General features: G+C 40.8%; 1 protein-coding gene across 20 annotated transcripts in view; it reads left to right on the forward strand.

Annotated features, from left to right (window-relative positions):
* AFDN (afadin, adherens junction formation factor) overlaps positions 1–12,806 on the forward strand; it is a 137,650-nt gene that overhangs the window by 60,882 nt on the left and 63,962 nt on the right. For 16 of the 20 annotated variants that reach the window (XM_025422771.3, XM_025422770.3, XM_025422761.3 and 13 more), the window contains exons 8-11: positions 246–413; positions 3,256–3,300; positions 8,500–8,594; positions 9,692–9,954. In XM_025422771.3, coding sequence (XP_025278556.3) covers positions 246–413; positions 3,256–3,300; positions 8,500–8,594; positions 9,692–9,954 — 571 coding nt within the window. The remainder of the gene's footprint in view (positions 1–245; positions 414–3,255; positions 3,301–8,499; positions 8,595–9,691; positions 9,955–12,806) is intronic. The other 4 variants (XM_025422773.3, XM_025422769.3, XM_025422766.3 and 1 more) reach the window with 1 other exon arrangement.

The raw sequence follows: 12,806 nt of genomic DNA on the forward strand, positions 1-12,806 counted from the left end.
TGGGTAGTTATTTAAAATAGTTATTTAAAATAATCTTTGCAAATTGCTATGAGAGTTTCTCAGAACACAAATACTATTTCCTCTATTTCCCTTCCAGTATAAACTGGATAAGCCTTCACTCAATCACCCCTCAGGAGATGTTAAATTAAATTTTTTGGTAAATCTTAGAGGAATTGACAGTCAATTATTTGGCTGTGCATGCTGACTTGAGACTGCTTGATGATTGACGCTGTGCACTGTTCTAGGGCTTCTAGTCTTTCAGTTGAAGAGGAGGCCAGCCGACTATATTCCAAAGAAAACTAAGAAACACGTCGATGGGAAGCTGGTGAAGGGAAAGGAGAGAGCAGAGGGGTCAGCCTACGGTTCTGCACTCCCTCCCGAGAAACTGCCCTATCTAGTAGAGTTAAGCCCAGGTGAGAAATACTGTCAGTATACATTTTTTTAGCTTTTCATGTTTACACTTTTAATGAATTTTACTTAAGTATCCTTTCTCTTGACTGACATTTAGACCATTTATTTTTTAAAAAGTCTCTTAAGATATTAAAATAACAGAACCTTAGTGTCACAGGATATGTATATTCATAAAAGTAGAGTTCACATGGACAAAAATGAATGTTGAAAAACAGCATTTAAAATAGTGAATATGGGGAATTTAAGGAGAAGTTTAAATGATCCACTTCCTTTTCAATTTTTTCTAAAATAATCTTAAAAATCTACTAAAGTGAGAAACTGAAATAGATGTACTCTTAGGGCAGAGTTAATAGAAACAAGTGTGTGTGTATTTACCATACTGTTGTTTAATGAATGAACCGTGTCTGAAAAAAAAAACCTTTAAGTTTAACAGTACATTTAAGAAATCTATCTGTAAGAGGAAGGATATTTGTTTGCTTTTAAAATTATAATAGACCAGGTTTCTTTTCATGTTAGTCCTCTACATATTTCTTTTTAGAGCTCCCTTAAGCTAAAGCTGTTACTCTAAGTTAGCCATGAGGTAGAGAAATATGTTGACATTCTTGAAGAAGTGAGCATATACATCCCAGTGTGCGTATATGTGTGAGTATAGGAGATACGTGTACATGTATGTGACGTTTTATTACTCATTTGGGTCAAATCATGGTATGTAACCTGTATTATAAAGAATAGAGCATTGTGCTCTCCTTCCCAGAACTGCTTTTATTTTCTACTTTTGAAGATTTATTTATTTTTGGAGGCCGAGAGAGTGAGAGAGAACATGTGTGCCAGCAGGAGGGAAGGGTGGAGGGAGAGAACCCCAAGCAGACTCCCCACTGTGTGCAGAGCCAGACGTTGGGCTTCATCCTAGGACCCTGAGGTTGTGACCTAATCTGAAATCATAAGTCGGATGATCACCTGAGCGCCCCCAGGCTCCCCCAGAGCTGCTGTTAAAATAAAGCTCAGTTAGTAATAAGTACGGAAAAAAACTTGAAGCCAGAATGATGATATGGATCATCTATGGTTGCTTGGACAGAAATTATGTTTTTGTCTTCTTTGATTCATGAGCATTTATTTATGAGATTATCCCCATGAATAGATGAGAAACCTGTGGCCCTACAGTCCTAGGGCACAAGGAGGAGCTGTCGATTCAGGAGAAATGGTCTTGGTTCGACTGATGCTCTGTGATTTACAGTCAGCGGCAATATTGCTGCAGCTAGTAGTTTTTATACTTATGTTTGAGGAGCTTTTAAAATTGATTTGCTGTTTGTGAGGAACATGTTAGTGTTGCTTTGTCCCTTGGTTCTCTGGCTGAAAAGTTCAGCATTGTCGCTGAACTTTGTCGCTGTGGTTTGGAGACATGTCCCAGTATTGCTGTGTGCTGTGAAGTATGAGCGCACGGGTGCTGGTCACGGAGGCAGCTGAGGGCCAGCCGTTATGTTGGAACTTAAACATTTTCAGGATCTTTGGGCATCGGGTCTACTTTTTAAAATTTTGCATTACATGCTAAAAACTAATGATTGTTTTCTCCAAATCTAAATTTTGAGGATTTAGGAATATTAGTCTAGAGAGAATTGATAAATAGCACCCGACATAAAATAATTTTCAAATGAATAATGAAAAGGTGGTTTAGATGGGTAGCAGAGACAGGATGAGCATTCAGTCATCTATATTGAGAAGTACTTACTGATCTTTAGTATGTGTCAGACCCTCCCTGTCCAGGGTCTTTGACATGGAGCACCAACAAAACAAACAAAACCTGCTGACCTTGGCAACTTCCATTCTAGTGAGAATTGCTATTTTGACTGCTTATTTCATACTTTTAGTCTCCCAGCTAAATATATATATATATATATATGTTTTTGTAGGTGTGGAAACATGATAGACTGTAGGTAAAAATTAATTCTATACTACTTTTCACCAAATATCGGGTTACTGCTCATGACACATCTCCCTTCGTGGTGCTCTGCTGCCTTTACTCAGCATTTACTGGGCTGCTGCTTCAGGGAAGGCAGTGAGTACAAAGGTGGAGAGGGGAGATACTGCCTTCAGGTGACTCCCAAATAGTGTGTGTGAGCCCCCTGCAGCCCACCACCCCTCCTCAGTACCCTGGGCTGCCTGGCTGGTACCTGCTTGCGGTGACACAGGTGCACGTCCTGAGCTTGGCTCTCACAGCCTGCAGGCTGGGCCCAGGTCTTTCTCACAGTCAGCATGCTCAATGTGGTTGATTCCTTCTTACATGGACAAGAGAATGATACTGGTAAATGTTGATTTGTCACAAACAGATACGTGCTGTACTTGCACTGGACACGTGACCAGCCCCGCAGGTATCCTCAGGGTTGGGCCGAGGTGCAGGGGTGTAGATGGGAGGTTTTTGAGGTATGGGTGTATGCTTATACTGTCTGGACTGTCTTTTGGAGAGATGGGGGGAAATGTCATTTTATCCTTTGGTTTGGATTTGAATGTGTTCTTTTAACAGAAGGAATAGCTGAGTTGGCTGGTGATCTTCTAGATGATTAACTAACTGTTGCTCTCCTGCTGCTTGGTGACTCACCTGTTGTCTTGGTGTTTTCCTTAACAGTGTGCACTGGTTTCTAACACACACACTGCCTGGAGCACTGTTGTTTTGTCCTCACAGCTCTGAAAGCTATGGGTGAACCGTAATTTTCATCCTCTGAAAGGTGTCCCACTGCAGCTCACCCTCTCCTGTCTCTCTTCTCCTCCCCCCTCCCACGTGCTCTGCATGACCTCTGTCCTGACGATGCTGCCTTCACCTGGGTCCCGTGCATGTGTTTCTAATCCCAGGGAGAAGGAATCACTTTGCCTACTACAACTATCACACTTATGAAGGTAATGCTTTGCTTCATACTACTTTTTTAACTAGAGCACTAACAGAACCTCTTGAGCAAAATAATGTTAACTGGCCAAACATTTTATGTATTAGTTTTTGAATTGATAGAAATAACTTTATTCTGAGAAATTTAATGTATTGTCACTTTATTCGTATCTAGTAAGTGTTCCATATGCTTTATCGCTTCATTTCACAGAAGCTTATTTTACAGAAATGTCTAGTTCCTTTTTTTAGGCTAAGTCTTAAGTGAGAAATTGGACTGAAGAATGATGGGAGCTGTGTTCCTATCTTTCCCCTCCTCCCCCCAAAAGGTTAGGAAGAGGGGAGATGGTGGGGAGAGAGAGTGAGGGTGGTGGGTAAGAATGTGCCCAGGACTGAGGGGCAGGTGGGAGGGGCTCCGCGGTCACACACTCCAGCTATGACACTGATGGGGAGCAGGTGTCCCAGTCAGTGGCCTGTGTCTGACAGTATTTGGGAGAGTGAGAGGAAGAGAGTCAACCATACGCTTGGCGTTCACTCATATTTACCATCTGTTTTGTAGGGAACTAGCTTATTACATTATGATCAGGTTTTAGAGTTTCCTTAGGATTCTCCTTGTTTGCCTCATCAAAATTCATTTCTTCTTGTTAGCAAAGATGTACTTTCTTAGAATATGCTTCTCAAATTTGTGTGTATCTGTCTTTGTCATCTTCAGTAGTATAGCTACTTATTGGTTTTATGGAAATACATTTTGGCTGTTTTTATGTTTTTAATATTTTTTTACATGTTGAATGTAACAAATGTTTTCCCATGCTGCATAAAGTTTCATCACCCTTTTTAGCATCTTGTATTTGTTGAATTATCTCCATACTGATCATATAGACTTTCATTGGCTATTGACTGACCTTGCAGTTTTGGTTTTTGTTCTTTTTAAAAAATATATGATGGGATCCCTGGTGGTTCAGCAGTTTAGCGCCTGCCTTCGGCCCAGGACGTGGTCCTGGGAGACCCGGGATCAAGTCCCACATCAGGCTCCCTGCATGGTGCCTGCTTCTCTCTCTGCCTGTGTCTCTGCCTTTCTCTCTCTCTCCCTCTGTGTTTCTCATGAATAAATAAATAAAATTTAAAAAAATTAAAAAAATGAATAAGTGGTATTTATCACCTATTTTGATATTCATATGCATAGAGTCTAAGACCTGCTTTTATTATTATTTTTTTTAATTCCTGAAAAGGATTCTTTAACGTTTTTATGTGTGTGTTAATTTTATACTATAAAGTAATGGAAACTAGGGATAAAATGGCATTTCCTTTTTTACCTTGTGTATATAAAAAATGCATGGACCAAACTCATCAAAACTTTGACCGAGGTGCTTTTAGTTCTCCAGTTTTTTTTTTTTTTTAAAGACTTTATTTATTCCTGAGAAACATACAGAGAGAGGCAGACATAGGCAGGGGGAGAAGCAGGCTCCATGCAGGGAGCCCAGTATGGGACTCGATCCCAGGATCACAACCTGAGCCAAAGGCAGATGCTCAACCACTGAGCAATGCAGGTGCCGTGCCTTTCTCCAGTTGTATTTGAGGAGTGCCAGTTTGTTGTTTGCTTTTCTTAATAGAGTTAGTGGAAATATGCTCTAAAAGCTCTGTGGTTCAGTAAGCTTCGGAAATTTGATGGCTTTCTGAACTGTTGGGTTGACTTGGCTAAAGTAAATTCTGTGGGGATGAGAATGTGTTCAGTTCCTCACCATGCTTAGGATGCGGCAAGTGCTTGGTCAGCACTCTTGAAATGAAGGAGTCCCCACCTTTCTCTAAGTGGCACCTTTCCCTAAGTGGCGTGGCAAAGATGACAGCACCACAAACTAACCTCCAGAGGCTCACCCTGGGGAATTCATCCCAGGAAGCAAGCAAAGACAAAAGCAGAGTTGGACATAAAGAAGTGCTGTAAAAACAAAAGTGCTATTTAAAGACTCTTCCTATGCTATGTTCATAATAGTCTATTTTCCCTTAATATTCAGCATACTAAAGAAAACTTCAGGTTACATCTCAAATTTAGAAAAGCAAAAGCAGAAAAACAAGATGCAGAATAGTGTGAACAGTAATTTAGGGGTACCAGAGTTGGCAAATGAAATTCAGGAGACCCAAAGACATTAGCATTTTAGAAAGAACACCAGGTTTTTGTGTAAATGGGTCCCGACAATCGCCCATTTGACTAGATGCCACATATTTCATTTGTTGACCCTAAGGAGTATTCTAATGTTTGTCCAAAGAAAGAAAAATGCATGTATTGAGTTGCTTAACTATATGTGCATAAAACAGATTTTAGAGATTTGCTTCTGGATGGGGAATTAGGCCAGGAAAAGAAGGGTACTTTTCATTGTATACTTCCCATGTCTTTTAAATTTCAAACTGCATGAATATTTTATAGATTTTTAATTCTACATTATGACACGAAGAGAAGAAATGACCTCTGATAGAAGCAGTGTTATGTGTGGGAGGGTTACTTAGATGTGTCTCTGCTCTTACAGATGTTCCAGATCTGTAAGGAAGAGAAGTGCTTAGGTGCTTTTGTTCAGTTGAGGACAAGGAGAAAATAGAAGCGGTTGTTTTTGGCAACTTTTCTGTGTTCATTAATGCCCATGAGATGGTCCTTGTGCTCTTAATAAGGAGAAGGGAGTGAGTTATTCCAAAAAGAAAGATGTTAGTTATTTGAAGATTACCTGCCTGCATCTCCCCTTCCTCCCTGACTCAAACCAAACACCACTGTATCTAGTAAGTTCTGTGGCCACCATTTGGGTTATTCAATAACCATATTGTCTGTCCATAAAGGCTTTCTCTGTATTTTTTGTTGCTATGTGGTAGTGAAAAAAGAGGGAGTGGGGAGCAGCTTGACTCTCCCCTCGAGTGACCGGAGGCGAAGTTTGTATTTACCCCTTTTTCTTTATACTTCTGAATCTGTTGTGTAGAAAAGTCCATAACATCCATTTATTGGTTCACAGGATACTTTCCAGAAGCACTCAAAATGCAGAATATTAATGTGAATTTTTTCTACCCCTAGACACGTATTTTTCATGTTCTTGTACTTTTAACTTTGTATTGAAATAATTGTTCATCATTTATTTGCTTCTTTTGCTCCCTTTGTAATTCATTTGTGTAATTACATAATATCTGTGTCACCAAAGCGCTTTATTTTCTTCATTTTTAGCTACTAGTTAATTAACTGTAATAAATTAAATCTTTGTTGGGTGAATACTGTGGACCAGGCACTGTACTGAGTGCTAGGATCAAGTTTTTTTTTTTTTTTTTTTTTTAAATCTAGCTACTAAGGAGCTCAGAGATAGGGGAGGCAAGTAAATGGAAATAATCATAAACTAGGGTTAGTGGTATGACGATAAAGTAGCGTACAGGCCTGTGGAGGATGGGAAGAACACACAAGGTTTCCTGCCTGGGAGGATTTATTGGGACCGCCTGTGGTGTTTAAAGCAAGCAAAATAATAGACATTCCTGGGGGACTGGACTCAGCAGCTCTAGAAGGGAATGAACTGCCTACGTCCAGGAAAGGCCCACGTGGTTCTGATGCCTCATTTTGGATCAGGACGTGGAGTTGGAGTTGAAAATAAAACTGCTTAAAAAAAAAAAAAATGCTCCAGTTGCCACCACACACAATGAGGAGATTCCAGCTGCACAGCATTGTCAATTATGAACCAGTCTTTTCATGCATATTAGGTGTTGTGGTTCTCAAATACAGGCTACTTTTATCCAGATTTGACAGGTTTCTAAAATATTTCAGAAATGGGAAATATTGTTATTAGAATGTTATTTTGTGTACTCTAAATTTAACAACAATCCTAATAGAACTTGTATGTTCACGGTGTGTTTTGTCTGAGAGTTGAGACCACACCACAGCTAAGAGATTTTAGTAGTCTTAAACCTGCAGACACTCCCAGTGTTTAATTCTTTTTTTTTTAAATTCAAACTGCATTTTATTTTTATTTTTTAATTTAAATTCAGTTAATGAACATACACTGTATTATTGGTTTCAGAGGTAGAGGTCAGTGATTCATCCATCTTATATAACACCTCATGCTCATTACCCCGGTGTCTAACTTCTGAACCTCTCACAGCTTAATTCCTGGTCCCAGTGACCAGAGGTTTTAACTGGCAACTTAATAAATGGATCAGCAGTTTATTAATGCATTAAAGTAGGCCAGGGAGACTCTACGTGGCCCCCTTAAGGACTCTGCACTGTGGATGGCACACACCTGGTTGGCTGTCATGGCTGGGAGATGGTATCATGATTCACTGATTCTGTGAGGCTTGTTTCCTAGTATGTTAACAGCTCTGAAATCAGAATAAATCTTTGATTGACAGCCTGTGTTAGGTTGAATATAGTAGGTGAGAAGTGAATGAACATCAGGGTGTAAATGGACCAGATGTCTTGACACTGGTTCTTTTTCCTTCTCCACACACCAACCCCATCATAGGAATTCATGCACAGGGAAGTCAAATAATGGTAGCAGTTCACAGAGGTATTAAAAAAAAAACAACAAAAAAAACACATTATCTCTTTCTGTCCCTCCCTCCCTACACACACACACACACTCCACTCCACAAAGCTAAGCACTTTTAATGGTAGTTGTTACTGGAACTTAATGTCAGGAATGGGCATTGGAATCCCTTGGGGAGATTATGTGTGTGCGCCCCACCCCTAGAGATCTTGGTCTGAAGGTCTGGATGGGCTGGGAAGTTGTGCATTTAAAATCTCCATCAGCGATGCAGCTGTGCCCTGTCAGTCCATCCATATAGTGCCCTGTGCTATATATATAGGTGGCAGGTTTGCTCTGAAAGGAAGGTCTATTTTTGCTAATCTTTATCTGCTTAATAGAATTGCTCTTCAGAGCCATTAACAAAAATCCAGGGCTGCATGGTGGAGAAATTTCTTTTTATGTGATAAGAAGAATGTTGGTTATGGATGATGATGTTAGCCCCTTAAATTGTATTAAACAGAAGCTGACGTGTCTGTGTCTTAATTTGAATTTTCTATATTCAGTTAGTTAAATTGCATGATTTAAGTTTGGAGAACTCTTTGAAATGAAACCCTGAGAATTGGGAACTGTTATATCATTTCTAAGATAAGCTTTTGTTCGCTTGCTTTGTTGGTTTGTTCAAATAACGTGATGAGAACATCAGACTTGGCAAATGAAGCTCTGTTCTTCTCTCTGCAGATGGCTCTGACTCCAGAGATAAGCCCAAGCTTTACCGCCTTCAGTTGAGCGTTACTGAGGTTGGGACGGAAAAGTTTGATGAGAACTCCATCCAGGTGCGCAGGCGTGCTGTAGCTCTCACGCATTTTGTAGTTCTTACATTTGGGTAGGTGAGGGCACCCGGTATAGGGCCTGCCGCACAGTAGCAAGTGCAGGAATGGACAAAAATACCCACCATTTGCTTCAACGTGGATGGAACTGGAGGGTATCATGCTGAGTGAAAGTCTGCATTTTAATATAAATAACTGTGTACTTTCGGCCGCTTTCCTTTGCTTCAGCATGAACAGAGCAGCCTGTGAAATTATGTCCACTCTCCACCTTGGAAACTTGGCCTGGTTGTGGGGTTCTTCCGAGACTTGGCTTTTCTCCAGAAGGTGGTGATAACTCCATGGGTCTTTTTCAGGGATGGAGGAGGTAGCCTGCCACCGGGTCTGATGCCCGTAGCAGTGGGCATTCCCTGAACTGTAGTCACAGTGTTAGCCAATGTGGTTCTCAGGTATTTTGTTAAAACAGCATAGCATGTTCTTTAAAGGAGGAAGGCCAGGTTCATTACCTGACCCATCTCAGCTCACTTCGGCAAACCGCCCTTCCCCTGTGCTGTCCTATCCCAGCTATGAATGATGGGTCAGGTTGTTCAGTGTCATTTTTAGTTCTGGCATCCCTTCTTTCAGCACAGCAGTAAAATGCATAAATAGAATTTGTGATCCTAATGATCTGTACAGATTTATTCTTGACTATCTCATAAATGTTTAAGATGACCATGTACTTTTCGATTCAAACTTACAGGGTGTCTTAAACAAGTTACTGGATGCCAAACATAATGTGTTCAATTACTTTGACACTATTTTGATAGTGTGTGTTTGTTTTTATACTGTAGGAGGAGAATCCACTTAAGTATCAGAAAGCCAGTTTATCTTATATTTATATAATAAAAGAAGAACTCACTGTTTTGAAATACTGGCTTCTTTGCTTTTACGAAAGCTCCACACTCAGTTTGGAGCCCAGTCCAGGGCTTGAACTCATGAGCTTGAGATCAAGACCCAAGCTGAGATGAGGAGTCAGCTCCTTAACCAGCGGAGCCTCCCAGGCGCCCCTAAGATTGTTTTTCAATACTGTGTCCTTTATGATGGAAGCTTCTTTGATTTTATTTTAGCTGTTCGGATCAGGAATTCAGCCCCACCACTGCGACCTCACAAACATGGATGGAGTTGTCACTGTAACGCCGAGAAGCATGGATGCTGAGACTTACGTGGAAGGACAGCGCATCTCGGAGACAACCATGCTACAGAGCGGGATGAAAGTGCAGTTTGGGGCGTCACACGTGTTCAAGTTTGTGGATCCCAGCCAGGACCACGCTCTGGCAAAGCGATCTGTGGATGGAAGCCTGACCGCCAAGGGTCCCAGACATAAACCTGGGTAATTGCTCTAAGAGTTTACGCTGGTTCGATGATGTGTAGCAGAGTCTGAATTAGGCATACGTTACAGGTGGTTTCATTTTTAGGAATTCATGGTGGGGTTTGTTGTTCTTGTTGATCTGGGTTGGTTGCAGAGGGAAGAAGAAACTTCCAGGTCTTGACTTCATCGCAAAATTGGCAGTTGTAGCTGGTTTTTAAGTTGGTTTCAAATCTTGTTTTTTTAGTCAATAGTTTATTCTTTTATGAGGAACTGTGATATATTATGGAACAATCCCATGTAGCTAAATTTTTGTTGTTTTTTTTTTTTTCTTGTTAGTAGTGATGAGACACGCTGAGCTCTTTAAGGAATTTAGAATATTTTAGCTCCACCTAGCGCCTTTGTGAGGACTGGCAGTGTGACCAGAAAACAACAGTCCTCACTGAGGACCTGGGAAAACATTGATGGGGGAGGGAGTAGGACTTCCTTTATGGTAATGGTGATTATTATTGTTTTTTATTTTTTTATTTTTTTTTAAATTTTATTTATGAGAGAGAGAGAGGCAGAGACACAGACAGAGGGAGGAACAGGCTCCATGCAGGGAGCCCAATGTGGGTCTCCAGGATCGCGCCTGGGCTGAAGGTGGCGCTAAACTGCTGAGCCACCTGGGCTGCCCAGTAATGGTGATTTTTAAAGGAATATGCTGCGTGGCTCCATTATCACCCGTCTTGCAGGCTGCTGGGGCATAGTCTTGGGGCAACAGCTCCCATGGCCCTTCCTGCAGGCTCTTGAAGGGTCCACAGAGTCTGCTAAGTGGAAGCCCTCTGCCCCAAGCCCTGCGGATGCCACATGTGGGTGGTCTTCAGGCTGCTGCCTGTCCCACTGTTCTGTGCTGTGACCTCACTTTCGTTAGCCTCCCAGAACTGATACTCTGGGGCAGGCAAAAATTTGCAGTTTCTTCCTTTGGTCTTTTGCCAGTTTCCCGGCATTGTAAACTCTGCCTCGATCCTTCCTGGTGGGTTATTAGTTCATTCTGTGTCCATCTTGAATCCTGGCCCAGGAAGAGGATAGAAGGCAGCTAGTACAAGGAATGCTTAATATCCTTCTGTAGGATGATACTTTATGGATCATCACACACCGTCTGGTGGGCAACAGGGGATGTGGGAAATGTCACAGGCTGGGTGAGACCTTCTGTTCCCGGCCGCTCACCTCCAGCTCCATGGTTTGGCCAAGGACCCATCCCTTGGTTCCCAAGGAACACTGTCATGGGCCTTGACTTCTCAAGAAAGCCCGTTTCTGTCTGACTTTCAGCTTTAAACAGAATGTGTATCTAAACTCATCCTTCCCGCTTTGTGTCTGGGAGGACTGTGTGTTTTATATTCCATTCTTAAGGTTGTATTTACTTACAAGCCATGTCCACATTTCCTGCCCCTCGTTGTGACCTCTGTGGCCCCTTTGCTTCAGCCAACAGTCCTATTCAGATGTTTTCCATTCTGACCCTCCTCTATTCTTCAGGCCCATGTCTCTCTTTCAGCACCAGACAGGACAGGGTGAGGGGTATCTGTCTGAGAGTCTTACGTGCCACTTAGCTGTATGATGTTCGGTCAAAGAAATCGGTTCCTTCTGGCCTTCTGCATGTTTACAGCGATGCCTATGGTTATTCCCAATCATGCTTCATTCCTGATTCCTAAATCAGATTTATTTTGATGGTAGGAGTTGCTGTGCCTATCAGACTTTGCCTGTCCCATCACTACAGCCGTCCAGTTCTGCTCGGCGAGGTCGCTCCCTAGTTGTCTTGCCATAATTGCACCTGCTTTGGAGGCCTCCAGGTGTCTTTTCTCATCTTCTCTGGCCAAAAGCAGAATCTTTTTTTTTTTTTTTTTCAAAAGCAGTATCTTATTAAGAACATAGCTTAGTTTTCTTTTACAGGAGTGTGCAATGAAATTTTAGGTTTATTATTGTTAACATCTTTTCCCTACAAATCTAGTAAAAACTGTGTAGTGGTTGAATATGCCAGTACTTACATGTACATACATAAATTAGAACTTTCTTTTCTTTTTTTTTTTTTTTAAATACTGATTTTGTTCTGTCATCAGACTGTTACACACATGTCTAGGTAGATAATCCATGGGTGTTTTTCACAGCTGTGTTTGTGATATGTTATATATATATATATATATATTTTAAATGATCACCATAATAAGTCCAGTTACTATCCATCACCATACATTGGTACATTTTTTTTTCTTGTGATGAAAACTTGCAAGATTAACTCTCTTAGCAACTTTCAGATATGCAATACAGTATTATTAACTGTAGTTTCCATGCCATACATCACATCCCCATGACTTATATTTATTCTATAACTGGAATTTTTTACCTTTTGACCCACTTTACCCAGTTGCTACCCCTGCCTTTGGCAACGACCAATCTGTTCTCACTTAGAACATCTAAGTGTCTATGAGCTTAGATTTCTTTTTTTTTTTCTTTTTTTTTTTTAGATTCTGCATATGAGATAATATAGTATTTGCCTTTCTCTGTCTGGCTTATTTCACTGAGCACATTGCTCTCCAGGTCCATCCACGCTTTGTAAATGGTAAACTTCCCTTCTTTCTTATGGCTGAAATACTCCATTTTATATATATGTGTATGTATGTTTATGTATATATATACTTATTTATGTAATTTTTATATAAATATATATATATAACACTCCGTAACTAATATATATATTTTTGATAGAGTCCTTAGGGTTTTCTATAGGTAATACCATGTTATCTGCAAATAGTGACAGATTTGTTTCTACCTTTCCAATGTGGATGCCTCTTATTTCTTTCTCTTGCCTAATGGCTCTGTTAACTCATCCAGTACCATGT

Source organism: Canis lupus, chromosome 1 (genome assembly GCF_003254725.2).
Source record: "Canis lupus dingo isolate Sandy chromosome 1, ASM325472v2, whole genome shotgun sequence".
Lineage (NCBI taxonomy): Eukaryota > Metazoa > Chordata > Mammalia > Carnivora > Canidae > Canis > Canis lupus.